General features: G+C 43.9%; 1 protein-coding gene across 10 annotated transcripts in view; it reads left to right on the forward strand.

Moving 5' to 3' along the window:
* Window positions 1–15,070, forward strand: part of dst (dystonin) — a 200,013-nt gene that overhangs the window by 160,878 nt on the left and 24,065 nt on the right. For 7 of the 10 annotated variants that reach the window (XM_024388277.2, XM_024388279.2, XM_024388278.2 and 4 more), the window contains 18 exons: window positions 689–847; window positions 1,074–1,244; window positions 1,507–1,676; window positions 2,073–2,232; window positions 2,448–2,774; window positions 2,990–3,074; window positions 3,155–3,396; window positions 7,634–7,840; window positions 8,486–8,605; window positions 9,348–9,455; window positions 9,704–9,922; window positions 10,153–10,356; window positions 11,126–11,357; window positions 11,734–11,960; window positions 12,442–12,564; window positions 12,820–12,921; window positions 13,793–13,894; window positions 14,539–14,712. In XM_024388277.2, coding sequence (XP_024244045.1) covers window positions 689–847; window positions 1,074–1,244; window positions 1,507–1,676; window positions 2,073–2,232; window positions 2,448–2,774; window positions 2,990–3,074; window positions 3,155–3,396; window positions 7,634–7,840; window positions 8,486–8,605; window positions 9,348–9,455; window positions 9,704–9,922; window positions 10,153–10,356; window positions 11,126–11,357; window positions 11,734–11,960; window positions 12,442–12,564; window positions 12,820–12,921; window positions 13,793–13,894; window positions 14,539–14,712 — 3,132 coding nt within the window. The remainder of the gene's footprint in view (window positions 1–688; window positions 848–1,073; window positions 1,245–1,506; window positions 1,677–2,072; window positions 2,233–2,447; window positions 2,775–2,989; window positions 3,075–3,154; window positions 3,397–7,633; window positions 7,841–8,485; window positions 8,606–9,347; window positions 9,456–9,703; window positions 9,923–10,152; window positions 10,357–11,125; window positions 11,358–11,733; window positions 11,961–12,441; window positions 12,565–12,819; window positions 12,922–13,792; window positions 13,895–14,538; window positions 14,713–15,070) is intronic. The other 3 variants (XM_024388280.2, XM_024388286.2, XM_024388285.2) reach the window with 1 other exon arrangement.

A 15,070-nucleotide genomic window follows, 5' to 3' on the forward strand; every position in this document is an offset into this window, starting at 1 on the left:
CAACTGATTTCCCTGCATTCCGTTCTAGAAGCTGCAGTGCTGACCAGTCAGAAATAGGTTGTTGTTATGCCAGCATGTGGCCTAAGTCATCAGCCTGTGTATACAATCAGTCTTCAGGTACTGTCAAAAAAATATTGAATACTCAGCTGCATTTTCTCAACATTATTGTTGATTGTGGACAATCAAAGTGCCTAGCTAATCCAGTATGACTTGTCTTTGTTGGCTCACAAATAACTAATGCGTTTCAATAAACGTTCCACTCTCCGAGGTTGTCTCAGAGAGAAGTAGTATAGGCAAACAGAGAGATCTGAAATGTTTTAAATATCCTGTCAATTGCTGGATTTGGTCAAATAATGGAATGTCTTATCTTCTACAGTGGAAATTTGCAAATGCAAATGTATGGCATGAATCAAGGACTTAAATCAGTCCAATTTAGATAACGACCAGATAACCCTGAATGCAACTAATGCATTCCTGAGAGCGCTCTTAAAACGTAGGGTAGGAATATTGTTTTAAAAGCAACATCAAACATATCTTGTTTTGGCTTACCCTTATGAACCTCTGACATCACCTGTCTTATTGAGATAAAACATGATCTCTCATACGCTCTAAGTTGTTCTGCGTCTGGTAATACAGCTTTTATTTTCATATTATCTCATTATTTCAACTGTATTATCCCTGGCCACAGGTATTCCAGAAAGAGGTTGATCCACTGCAGAGCCAGTTGCAAGACATTAACTGGCTGGGCCAAGGCTTGATCCAGAACGCTGACAAAGGCACCAGCACCAAGGGCCTTGAACATGACCTGGAGGATGTCAACACACGATGGAACACTCTCAACAAAAAGGTTAGCTCGTCTTTGGCTTATTCCTCTACTTCACACTCTGGTCTTTATTGCTTTTTACCTGGGTGAAAGAGGTCAAACTTTAGTTCACAAATAATACTCCCTTGCATTCTTGCTTAATGTTATGCAATATGATTGATAGCTTCTGAACATTACTTTTACTTGAGCATAATAATTACCTCCTATATCATAATATCTGTCATGCCTATATTTATATGGTCTTCCATAGATTGCTGAGCGGTCAGTGCAGCTGCACGAGGCCCTGTTGCATTGTGGGAGATTCCAGGATGCCCTGGAGTCCCTACTCAGCTGGCTGACGGACACAGAGGACCTGGTGTCCAATCAGAAACCTCCGTCTGCTGAGTTTAAAGTTGTCAAGGCACAGATCCAGGAGCAGATAGTAAGCCAATAGATAACTGATGAACAAACAGCAGTAGCTGCTACATTCAAACCCATTCAGAGAATCCATGTAGGCTTTAATGATTTAGCCATTAATCTTTTTTATTGGCATCCATTGTGGAGCATTATTAAGGGTTATCCTTAAGCTTCTGTTGAATGTATGCAAGGCCTTTACATTTACGGGTTTCCCTGAAAGCGGTAATTGTCCTTGAAGCATGTTGAATGGGCCTTGTAACTTCTTCGACTTTGTTTGTCCTGGACAGCTCCTCCAGAGGCTGCTGGATGACCGCAGACCCACGGTGGAGCTGATTAAGAAGGAGGGAGGGAAGGTTGCGGAGCTGGGAGCAGAGTCCGTGGACAAGGAGAAGGTGGGGAAGGAGATTGACTGCCTGGGGCAGAGGTGGGACGCTCTGCTGAAGAAGGCTGAGAACAGGTCTGTCTACACAACCACCTGAAATCTTATACCCATATTTTCTAACACTATTTTGTCAAACTTCCCTGAGAGATTAATTTAAGTAACGTGTTTGTCATTTAAAAGATTATTGAAGTGGAGATTCAATTTTGGACAATACAGACAAAGGTGTTGCATTCTGGATAAGTGCCCTGAAGACAGAATTAATCGACCCTACCCACCATCCCTAAATGACAGTTGTTAGGTATAATTCTTCAATTGCGTTATCTGGAGATAGACAGAGGTCTTTGAGGAGACCAGAACCTTGGCATCCAGTATCTTGGCATCCAGGCCAGACTTTAGTTGAGGGGAGTGAACCTGTCTCATCACTACCTGTCCCTCTTCTTCTGTTCTCTCTTGGCATGCTGGGTAATGTAGGCACAAACAGCTGAAGAGCATTCTGGTTGTGGCTCAGCAGTTCCATGAGACACTGGAGCCCCTGTCTGAGTGGCTCTCTGCCACAGAGAAACACTTGGCCAAAGCTGAACCTATTGGCACACAGACCTCCAAGCTGGAAGAGCAGATCTCCCAGCACAAGGTACGATAACTCATGTTTCAGTCACTGATGTTACTTATCAGTTGCCCATTCCCTTGTTTTCAGTTTCTCATGTATTGTCATTTCTATCATGATTGGCATCATACATTATGAGTTTTTTATGGGTTCAGTATTCACCCCCCCCCCACGTTGTGTTTGTTTGTGTGTTTTTTGTTTATCCCTCTGGTGTGTTCCATGCGTGGTTGTGATGTGGTCAGGTATTAGAGGAGGAGATAACGGGTCACTGTAAAGACCTGGTTCAGGCCGTCAACCTGGGTCAGATGCTGAAGCTAGTCAGCTCAGTGGACGATAAGGAGCTGGTGCAGTCTAAGCTGGACTCCAGCCAGGCTAGTTATGTAGAGCTGCAGGAGCGTTGTAGGAGGAAGGCTGAGATGCTGCAGCAGGCTCTGGCCAACGCCCAGCTCTTTGGAGAAGACGAGGTGGCCCTCATGAACTGGCTCAACGAAGTACACACTAGGCTGAGCGAAGTGTCCGTCAAAGACTACAAGACGGACGTGCTGGAAAAGCAGTGTGCAGAACAGCTGGTACTACTACCCTCACACTGCTCCTCAGGCCCAACATTCATTCATTCTTTAACCATTTCCAGCGTTTTGAAGTTATTTTAAATTACACCTAGCTATTTTGTTACTTTCAGTTCAGTTAATTTTGTATAGTTTGTGTGGAAAAGTCCCATTCCTTCTTGGTTCCCAATGCTGATTGTGTCAGATGAGTTGGTGGTAAGGTTTTGTGTCTTGCCCAGGCCCTACATGAAGACATTGAGTTGAGGAAGCAGAATGTTGATCAAGCCATTTCTAATGGATTGGAACTGCTGAAACAAACAACAGGTGAGACAAAATGTTTATTACTACACCTAGTTAATGTTATTACGAATCTGAATTAATGTTTCTTATTTGACCTTCTACAGGTGATGAGGTGGTTGTCATCCAAGGCAAGTTGGACGGGATAAAGACGAGATACGCTGAGATCAACTCCATGAGTGGTAACGTGTCTCAGACCCTGAACCAGGCCCTGACCCTGGCCTCCAAGCTCCAGCACACACACGAAGACCTCAGCTCCTGGCTGGAGAATGTCGAGGCTGAGCTCACCGCCTTCGCTGCTCAGGCGCCTGTAGGAGAGCAGCTCGTTCAGGCACAAGACAGGCAGAAGGTAATAACAGGCCTCTTTTGCTTGACTTTTTGTTGGGGAGAGCAGTTAAGACTAGTTATTAAGTTGCTTTATACAACAGGTGGGTCTAATCCTGAATGCTGATTGGTTAAAGCTGCATTCCAGCCGTGGTCTATTCCACAAGTTACCACCGGCTAAATCAATGACGTTAAAATGCCTATTTACTCTGTTCCATCTGACTGCGCAATCCACGGTCTCCTCTGCCCAGCAAGGCCCTTTATAAACATGATCTCCACTATAAAAATACATTATCGCACATTTCTTTTAGACTAATATTTAGTTTTCAACAGCTGAGATTTGTATAAACCTTGCTGTCTGTCTCTCTGACATTTGCAACACTGTTTCAAAATTCAAATTCGATCTCCATCTGTCCCATAGTAATGAACATGTTGGGAGTCGGGATGAGACAGAGAGGCAGGCAACATTTCTCAGCTAGTCGAAGTCATGAATCAGCTGGCATCATTGTATAGATATATACAAAGAAATGTCATTTGAAAAAAGGTCAAACAAAACAAAGTGCAGCTTGTTCACAGTCTTTCCAGCTTCAGTTTGAAGTGATTGTGTTAGCTGTGTTGTTGGCTAGCTCCTCTGAACAACGGTGTCCTGACGACTGAGCACATTCTCAATGCCAGGTGAAATCGAGCCTCATGAGCTCATTGTTATGGTTGTATCCAAATAAATGTCACTAGAAAACAGCTTAAACAAATGCAAATGCAGCTACTTTGCTGTTATTCTGGCTGCATTTAGAACAACTGGGTCGCGTCCATAGATACAGAACAAAAAGACTTAACGACTGGGTCGCGTCCATAGATACAGAACAAAAAGACTGGGTCGCGTCCATAGATACAGAACAAAAAGACTTAACGACTGGGTTGCGTCTGTAGATACAGAACAAAAAGACTGGGTCACGTCTGTAGATACAGAACAAAAAGACTTAACGACTGGGTCATGTTTGTAGATACAGAACAAAAAGACTGAACGACTGGGTCGCGTCCATAGATACAGAACAAAAAGACTTAACGACTGGGTCGCGTCCATAGATACAGAACAAAAAGACTTAACGACTGGGTTGCGTCCATAGATACAGAACAAAAAAGACTGAACGACTGGGTCGCGTCCATAGATACAGAACAAAAAGACTGAACGACTGGGTCGCGTCCATAGATACAGAACAAAAAGACTGAACGACTGGGTCGCGTCCATAGATACAGAACAAAAAAGACTGATACAGAACAAAAGGAACGACGCGTCCATAGATACAGAACAAAAAGACTGAACGACTGGGTCGCGTCCATAGATACAGAACAAAAAGACTGAACGACTGGGTCGCGTCCATAGATACAGAACAAAAAGACTGAACGACATAGATACAGAACAAAAAGACTGAACGACTGGGTCGCGTCCATAGATACAGAACAAAAAGACTGAACGACTGGGTCGCGTCCATAGATACAGAACAAAAAGACTGAACGACTGGGTCGCGTCCATAGATACAGAACAAAAAGACTGAACGACTGGGTCGCGTTCATAGATACAGAACAAAAAGACTGAACGACTGGGTCGCGTCCATAGATACAGAACAAAAAGACTGAACGACTGGGTCGAGTCCATAGATACAGAACAAAAAGACTGACCGACTGGGTCGAGTCCATAGATACAGAACAAAAAGACTGAACGACTGGGTCGAGTCCATAGATACAGAACAAAAAGACTGACGACTGGGTCGTCCATAGATACAGAACAAAAAGACTGAACGACTGGGTCGTCCATAGATACAGAACAAAAAGACTGAACGACTGGGTCGCGTCCATAGATACAGAACAAAAAAAGACTCGTCCATAGAACAAAAAGACTGGGACTGGGTCGTCCATAGATACAGAACAAAAAAGACTGAAAAGACTACAGAACAAAAGACTGAACTGGGTCATAGCGTCCATAGATACAGAACAAAAAGACTGAACGACTGGGTCGCGTCCATAGATACAGAACAAAAAGACTGAACGACTGGGTCGCGTCCATAGATACAGAACAAAAAGACTGAACGACTGGGTCGCGTCCATAGATACAGAACAAAAAGACTGAACGACTGGGTCGCGTCCATAGATACAGAACAAAAAGACTGAACGACTGGGTCGCGTCCATAGATACAGAACAAAAGGACTGAACGACTGGGTCGCGTCCATAGATACAGAACAAAAAGACTGAACGACTGGGTCGCGTCCATAGATACAGAACAAAAAGACTGAACAACTGGGTCGCGTCCATAGATACAGAACAAAAAGACTGGGTCGCGTCCATAGATACAGAACAAAAAGACTGAACGACTGGGTCGCGTCCATAGATACAGAACAAAAAGACTGAACGACTGGGTCGCGTCCATCGATACAGAACAAAAAGACTGAACGACTGGGTCGCGTCCATAGATACAGAACAAAAGACTGAACGACTGGGTCGCGTCCATAGATACAGAACAAAAGACTGAACGACTGGGTCGCGTCCATAGATACAGAACAAAAAGACTGAACGACTGGGTCGCGTCCATAGATACAGAACAAAAAGACTGAACGACTGGGTCGCGTCCCATAGATACAGAACAGAAAAGACTGAACGACTGGGTCACGATACCATAGATACAGAACAGAAAAAGACTGAACGACTGGGTCGCGTCCATAGATACAGAACAAAAAAAAAGACTGAACAAAAAGACTGGGACTCGCGTCCATAGATACAGAACAAAAAGACTGAACGACTGGGTCGCGTCCATAGATACAGAACAAAAAAGACTGAACGACTGGGTCGCGTCCATAGATACAGAACAAAAAGACTGAACGACTGGGTCACGTCCATAGATACAGAACAAAAAGACTGAATGCGTCCATAGATACAGAACAAAAAGACTGAACGACTGGGTCGCGTCCATAGATACAGAACAAAAAGACTGAACGACTGGGTCGCGTCCATAGATACAGAACAAAAAGAGAACATAGATACAGAAAAGACTGAACGACTGGGTCGCGTCCATAGATACAGAACAAAAAGACTGAACGACTGGGTCGCGTCCATAGATACAGAACAAAAAGAAAAAGACTGAACGACTGGGTCGCGTCCATAGATACAGAACAAAAAGACTGAACGACTGGGTCGCGTCCATAGATACAGAACAAAAAGACTGAACGACTGGGTCGCGTCCATAGATACAGAACAAAAAGACTGAACGACTGGGTCGCGTCCATAGATACAGAACAAAAAGACTGAACGACTGGGTCGCGTCCATAGATACAGAACAAAAAGACTGAACGACTGGGTCGCGTCCATAGATACAGAACAAAAAAAGACTGTCGCGACTGAACAAAAGGTGGGTGGCGTCCATAGATACAGAACAAAAAGACTGAACGACTGGGTCGAGTCCATAGATACAGAACAAAAAGACTGAACGACTGGGTCGCGTCATTAGATACAGAACAAAAAGACTGAACGACTGGGTCGCGTCCATAGATACAGAACAAAAAGACTGAACGACTGGGTCGCGTCCATAGATACAGAACAAAAAGACTGAACGACTGGGTCGCGTCCATAGATACAGAACAAAAAGACTGAACGACTGGGTCGCGTCATTAGATACAGAACAAAAAGACTGAACGACTGGGTCGCGTCCATAGATACAGAACAAAAAGACTGAACAACTGGGTCGCGTCATTAGATACAGAACAAAAAGACTGAACGACTGGGTCGCGTCCATAGATACAGAACAAAAAGACTGAACGACTGGGTCGCGTCCATAGATACAGAACAAAAAGACTGAACGACTGGGTTGCGTCTCTAGCAACCGAACGGATAGAACGAACGACCAGCTGACTTAGGTAGCAACCCTAGGTTTGTGTCGTGATGACATTTTAAAAAGTTTGTCATTAAGCAGATGCTCTTATCCAGAGCAATTAGGGTTAATTCCCTTTATCAAGGGCACATCAACAGATTTTTCCCCTAGTGGGCACGGGGATTCAAACCAGTGACCTTTTGGTTACTGGCCCAACACACATATGTAGATTTGCCATGTGATCCATGTTAGTTGTAGTCCGTCATATGGGGTTATGATATTACTTGGAATATGCTGTAACATCAAGGTAAAATTACGACAGCCATATCACATGACTATAAACACAGTGCATGGATAGATAGATTGATGCTCACTCCTCACTGTAGGATCCTCTATGTCAACTAGGCATTGCTGCAAGAGGCCAGGGATCACAAGCCCCAGGTGGACAAACTCAACGAGGTGAGCAGCTCTCTGCTGGAGCTGGTCCCTTGGAGGGCTCGGGAGGGCCTGGACAAGATAGTGACAGAGGACAACGATCGCTACAAGGCCACCAGCGACACCATCGCACATCACGCGGAGCAGATAGACGCTGCTATACTGAAATCACAGCAGGTAGAAACACCACTTACAGTCACAGTACCTGGCGACTGTAAACAGGAATTCATAAACAGAAACAGAACAGCCCATCAAACTTGCTCAACAAAGGGGACCAGCCCTGACCAGAATGCTAATTTGCATTCTGGGTGATTGGGACTTTTAAAGTGTTATTCCCACTGCTTTCAAAACTAAATCCTGTCTCGTTTGGCATCCGTGCCCTTTGGGAGCTTTGTTTTCTGTCATTATTGTTAATTAAACACTGGGAACTGTTGTAGAGGGTGGGTACATTTGCATCTGATTATTTGCTCATGGTTATGGTATCACTTGGAAGAATCATGGATGAATTGTCCCAAACCTGTTGATTTTTCTTCCCTAATGTCTTAATTGTTTTACTTCTGCAGATATTCTTTTACATCTTTTTATGTATTTTATATTTGAAGCAATATTTTGTTACCATAATCAGCGGGGCGACTTCCTGCTTAGAGGCATAAACAACAATAGTATTGAAATCTACCAGGACGGGCCTTACAAGCTCTTCCCAGAACCCCCTTGATGCACACTCACATTGGGTACAGGAAGTTTCCCCACTGTGGACAATGACATCATATTGCTGAGTCTACCTTTACTTAGGCCTTTAATACTGGGATGTTTTCTGTGCAGTTTGAACAAGCAGCTGACACTGAGCTAGCCTGGCTTACTGAAGCAGAGAGGAAGATGTTGTCATTGGGGGAGATCAGGCTGGAACAGGACCAGACCACTGTCCAGCTCCTGTCCCAGAAGGTTAGTCTGTCTGTCAGACCACTGTCTAGCTCCAGTTCCAGAAGGTTAGTCTGTCTGTCAAACCACTGTCCATCTCCAGTCCCAGAAGGTTAGTCTGTCTGTCAAACCACTGTCCATCTCCAGTCCCAGAAGGTTAGTCTGTCTGTCAAACCACTGTCCATCTCCAGTCCCAGAAGGTTAGTCTGTCTGTCAAACCACTGTCCATCTCCAGTCCCAGAAGGTTAGTCTGTCTGTCAAACCACTGTCCATCTCCAGTCCCAGAAGGTTAGTCTGTCTGTCAAACCACTGTCCATCTCCAGTCCCAGAAGGTTAGTCTGTCTGTCAAACCACTGTCCATCTCCAGTCCCAGAAGGTTAGTCTGTCTGTCAAACCACTGTCCATCTCCAGTCCCAGAATTTTAGTCTGTCTGTCAAACCACTGTCCATCTCCAGTCCCAGAAGGTTAGTCTGTCTGTCAAACCACTGTCCATCTCCAGTCCCAGAAGGTTAGTCTGTCTGTCAAACCACTGTCCATCTCCAGTCCCAGAAGGTTAGTCTGTCTGTCAAACCACTGTCCATCTCCAGTCCCAGAAGGTTAGTCTGTCTGTCATGCATCTATACTGTATATCTGCCTGTAGAGACATTGGCCACCACCACCGCTGTGCAAACAAACAGGTCCAGTAAACAGTGATGTGTGCTGCAGCTGCGTGTGCACTGTGTGTTAGTTACCATTCAACCCCAAATATCCTCCTCTGATTGACCAGGGCTTCTCTATGGACATCATGAGACACAAGGATGCCGTGGATGGAATTGTGAAAACAGGCGAGGCCATCATGAACAGCAAGGACGAGGAGGAAAAGCAAGCCTTGAAGGTAAAAAAGTCCTAGAATGGAATGAAGTCCTAACATCCATTTGTTGTAGGTAGAATGCCTCCCTTGTGCGTCCATGAATGTAGCAGATCTTTGATAGAGATTTCTATCAGAGACCCTGAGGATGGCAGCTTGCTGTTGAAATGTCAGTTATCTAGTAAATCAAGTTGCACCCGAGTGTGCAGTTACCTTGCTTTCTTTTTTAAGAAGCATACAGTACATGAACTTGTTTTACGTTATATTTTTCTCAGGCCAAGATCCAGGCCCTCCTGGAGAAGTATGTTGTTGTCAGTCAGCTGAACTCGGAGCGCTGCCTGCAGCTGGAGCGAGCCCAGTCTCTGGCTAGCCAGTTCTGGGAGACTTACGAGGAGCTGTGGCCCTGGCTCCAGGAGACCCGCACAAGTTTCAGCCAGCTCCCATTGGCGTCCATCGAGTACGAAGCTCTCCGACAGCAGCAGGAGGAGCTCAGGGTGAGCCCAACTTAAAGCCTATTAACTTGATGTATCTGTGCCACAGGATTTTCATACTATTGTTTGTGGGAACAGAGGAGAGTGTCCAACAAAACTTCATAGCACTAAGATCATCGTAACACCAATGAAGGAAATGGACAAAGGATGATTTGAGTGTTAGAAAGCTGTAGGTGAAATTCTCTCAATGGTTTGGTGTTTCTCTGACTGACAATGTCATATATCCACCACAGCAAATGCGAGAGCTGATTGCTGAGCACAAGCCCTACATCGACAAGATGAACAAGACAGGTCCCCAGCTACTGGAGCTGAGTCCTGTGGCGGGGGTCGCTATCAGGGAGAAGTACACAGCCACAGACCTGCTGTACGCCCAGCTCAAGGCTGACGTCAAACAGAGGGCCTTCACTCTGGATGAGGCCATCTCCAAATCCACACAGGTAACACACGTTCACACGTTCACTATTTATTGGATATATCCCTTGTTTATACAGCTAGAAATCCCGTTAAAATAAAAAATGTATTTCGCAAGAGAGACCTTGACGTGCCGTCAACATCATAGACCTGTAGCGCTTTTTATTGTGTATGTTAAAGGACGCACACACATGTGAGTTTGACTTTGGTCTTATGACGGCTTATGTTATTTCACTTACTGCAACTGATTGGAGATAAAAGGATATTTTCGAAAAGTGTTTAGGATGGGATTGTTTGATGAAGTGCCAAATTAATGACATAGCTCTAAAGAATTCTGAGGCTGAAACGGCATGATAAAAGTCCTTATCATGTGTCTGGCGGCCTCAGAGGGAAAGGAAACATTATTCATATCCTTCCTTTGAAAACAGGACAAAAATACTGAGGGTGGCGGCAGGGCACGTCTGGTTCAGACAGAATGGATTTCACCTGTCAGTTGGGTTCAACAGGGTTGCATCTCTATATTTGAGTAGACAATGGTCCTGTTTTCCTATGTTGATTGATTGTTCACACTTTGAAAATAGATGTGGATGGTTAGTTGTTTGGAAGTCCTTCCAGGTGCATGTAATCATCATTGCTGTAGTAGAATGCTCATTCCAGTGGCTGAATGATTAAGTCTTAATCTCTTAACCCTTAGTATTTCACCAAATAAAGCACTTTGGATAAATACAATTTGATACTTAGATGTGGATTGTTTAGATCCAGGCAGCCAGTTTGACCATGTCAATCTCCTCCCAGTTCCATGACAAGATCGAGCCCATGCTAGAGTCCCTGGAACGGATCGCTGAGCGCCTGCATCAGCCTCCCTCCATTTCTGTGGAGGTGGAGAAGATCAGGGAGCAGATCACAGAGAACAAGGTTGTGTCTGCGGACCTGGAGAAACTGCAGCCGTCCTACGACACGCTCAAGCAGCGCGGCGAAGAGATGATTGCTCGCTCAGCGGGAGCTGACAAGGACATATCTGCTAAAGGTATTGGCTGCTGTTTACCCCCATTGGGGGAAGGCTTGTTAGCACCGCTAGTTTTGGTGATGTTTGGAAACACTGTACAGTGCATAACTGTAACCTCACACTACTACAGATCAACCAATTGTTTTCCCTCTTCAGCTGTAGTTGATGTGTATGGTTTGGATGGCTAGCTGTACTTCTACATTAGCTGCCAATAGCTGGACTGCTACATTTGCTGCCAATGAAAATCAGCTGAAGTTCTCTCTCCAGCCAAATACATGAGTTAGCTAAAGACCTAGCCTCAAGCTGCCAGACACCACACCATATTACAGAATGGTTGGTGTTGAGGATTTGAAGGCCTAAATAAATAATACTGTTATTTATTCTCCGTGTCTCCAAGCTGTGCAAGACAAGCTGGATCGGATGGTGTTCACCTGGAATGAGATCCATGCCCTGATGGAGGAGAGGGAGGCCAAGCTGCTGGATGTCATGGACCTGGCAGACAAGTTCTGGTGTGACCACTGTGCCCTCATCGTTACCATCAAGGACACCCAGGACCTGCTGAGGGAGCTGGAGGAGCCTGGAGTCGACCCTTCTGTGGTGAAACAGCAGCAGGAGTATCTGGAGGTGAAAGAGCATCAGAACATGTTCACTATAAGGTGGAATTAGGAGCATTACACTCTTAGAAAAAAGGGTTCCCAAAGGGTTTTGTGGTTGTCCCCATAGGAGAACCCTTTTTGGTTCCAGGTATAACTCTTTTGGGTTCCATGTAGAACCTTCTTGTGGAAAATGTTCTGCATAGAACCCAAAAAGTTTCTACTCTAAATTAAAGGGTTCTACCAGGACCAAAAGGGGTTCTTAAAAGGGTTATCCTATGGAGACAGCCACAGAACCCTTTTTGGTTCTAAATAGCATATTTATTTCTAAGAGTGCAGTGTGCAGTTTTTTTGTTGTCTTGTTATGCTAAATTAAGCTTCTTACATTCATGTAACATGTAAGCATTAGAGCAGCTCAAACAAGATACCATGGGCAATGTCATTTCTTTGCAGTTTGATGTGATTGTAGGTTTAGTTACTTCTTTGGGACTGATAGTTGTCTTTTCTCCCAGAGCTTCAAGGAGGAGATTGACGGCCTACAGGAGGAGCTTGATGTGGTGCGGAACCTGGGGGCGGAGCTTATGGCTGCTTGTGGTGAACCAGATAAGCCAGTCACAAAGAAGAGTATTGATGAGGTAATCAATGACATCAGAACATCACCTTTAAAAAGAAGAGAAAACTTTACTCAAGTACTCCAGACAGGCAACCTAAAATGGCAGATACTTTACTCATAGATATCTTATTGACTTGCATAAGGATATATGTAATGATGGTAAATCATATATAATTTGATCCTGGTTTCTTTATTTGTATTTTTATATAGAGTGGTGTGCGTTTCCAGCTGCTGTGTTTTGGTCCTATTCCCTGACCTCTGTTGTTTTCTCCACCAGGTGAACTTGGCGTGGGAGACTCTGAACAAGGCATGGAAGGAGAGAGTGGACAGACTGGATGAGGCCATGCAAGCTGCTGTACAGTTCCAGGATGGCCTGCAGGTACATTACTGTTCATTATGGATTAACTGCAGTGCTTTGTCAAACATCAGGACCTGTTCAGTAGGGCATACAATCTTTGTTCTTATTGGTCAAGATCAGATAAAATGTTATCTAACCATTCCTTACCGACTGAACATGGCCCTGCTGTCACTGAACACACAGGCTAACACTGAGCAACTTGTTGTTAGCATGTAATGCAGAACTTCTGTGGTTTCGTTAGTGTTCGTTACTGGGTTTTTTTTCAAAAGAAAGAGAAAGTCACCCACATTACTCAGGACATGTTCACAACTTCATTCCTGTTGATTGAAGTGTCTGTGGTTTTGTGTTATTCTTATGATCAATGGCCCTATCAATGGCCCCGTTAATCAAGCAATGTGTTAATGCTAATCAGTGTTTGCCACGTAGCATTGTAGTTCTCAGATTTAATCAAGGGACAGAGTTTGAGTAGTTTACCAGGCACTAATAGATAAAAGTACATTGTCATGTAACAGGCATTGTTTTTAATGTTAGGAGTGTAAACTGCAATGACATCATGTTGCTATATGTTGATCACATTCATTTATGTGTTTGCTTATAATGATTGTATGTTGTTGTTTTGTTTATATTGGTTGGGATTGTTTATAATGGTGTATGAGGCCATTGTAATGCAGTGGTTTTAAAAGGCTTAGATTTACACTGTTGGGTTATACAACCCTCTCCTAGACTTAAGTGAATCAGTTGAGGTCCGTCATTTTTCACCATGTGCTAATATCTATTTTTCGTTGACAGTGTTGCTTTTACTTAAGAAGAGTTGATGGATTGAGTGCTATGAATGTGAAAGCTAGCATTGTGTTCTCCCACTGACAATGGTACCCACTCCCTCTATCTACAGGGTATGTTTGACTGGGTGGACATTGTGGAGCACAAACTGGGTTCTATGTCACCTGTGGGCACAGACCTGGACACTGTCAAGCAACAGATAGAAGAACTCAAGGTATTGTGTTTCTTCACCTTTTATTATAATAATAATTAATAATACATATTATGTAGAATGCGTTAGCTATGAGGAATCTTAGACCAAACTATTGATCGATTCCCACAGTTATTAAGTTAAATAAAGGTTAAATAAAATGTAAAAAATATATCTGATTGAAACATCATAAATAACTTTCAGTTGATCTCACTCAAGTGAATGTGTTGATTTATTTAATGTCCTCTAAAATTACAGAGCAAGCAGCAGCTGTGTTTACGGATGTTCAGTTCGTGCCCTGCTCTTATTGAAGCACGGTGTAGAAACAGTGTCATGCTACATAGAACATTAACATCTGTTTCTCTCCTTTGATCTACAACAAGAAAAAGCTATTGTGACTCTCCAATGGATTAGTTAATGAAGATGGTTTTAGACACATCCACCTTTGCACAGGAGCTGAACAAAAATAAGTGTCACCATAGAACAAAGTCATGTCTACCCACTGTTTGCAATCCTTATGCTAAGTGATATTTTAATAAAGCTTTTGACCTGTACAGATGTCGGCTCTTAATTTGATCCCCATTTTTTTGCTGAGAATTTTCCTGCACATCATAACCTTGTAGTTATATTGACGTGTTGCCTTGGCAATCCCTTGTGTGGTGTTTCAGGAGTTCAAAGGTGAGGCGTATCAGCTGCAGATGGAGATGGAGCGACTGAACCACCAGGCGGGCCTGCTGCTGAAGAAGGTGACGGAGGAGTACGACCGTTGTGCCATCCAGGAGCCCATGACCGAGCTCAAAATGCTCTGGGACAACCTGGATGAAAAGATCATCAACAGACAGGTAGGTCAGACTGGGGCTGGAGCAAGGCACTACTTTTGAATGTTTCTGGGCTAAGGGCTGGAGGTATACCAGAGGGGGGGAATTAACAGAACCATACAAGCTTAATTCAATGCTGTTTCTTTTTTGTTGTTAAATAGATTGCCTTTCTGAACTGTCTCTTTCTATATATAGACCACATATAATTAGAACCTTGTGACAAGAATACAGTGTATATTACATGAATAGTGAACTGCGTTGTGTTTTCTCTAATTGATAAAGTGCCTTTCCCCTCTCATTCCCGTAAAAATAGATTCATTACGCTCACATGGCGAGTGTTTTCACCAAGTGACTTTGACCTGACTCTGACGTGTTTGTACTG

The sequence above is a fragment of the Oncorhynchus tshawytscha genome, linkage group LG25, assembly GCF_018296145.1.
Source record: "Oncorhynchus tshawytscha isolate Ot180627B linkage group LG25, Otsh_v2.0, whole genome shotgun sequence".
NCBI classification, from domain to species: Eukaryota; Metazoa; Chordata; class Actinopteri; order Salmoniformes; family Salmonidae; genus Oncorhynchus; species Oncorhynchus tshawytscha.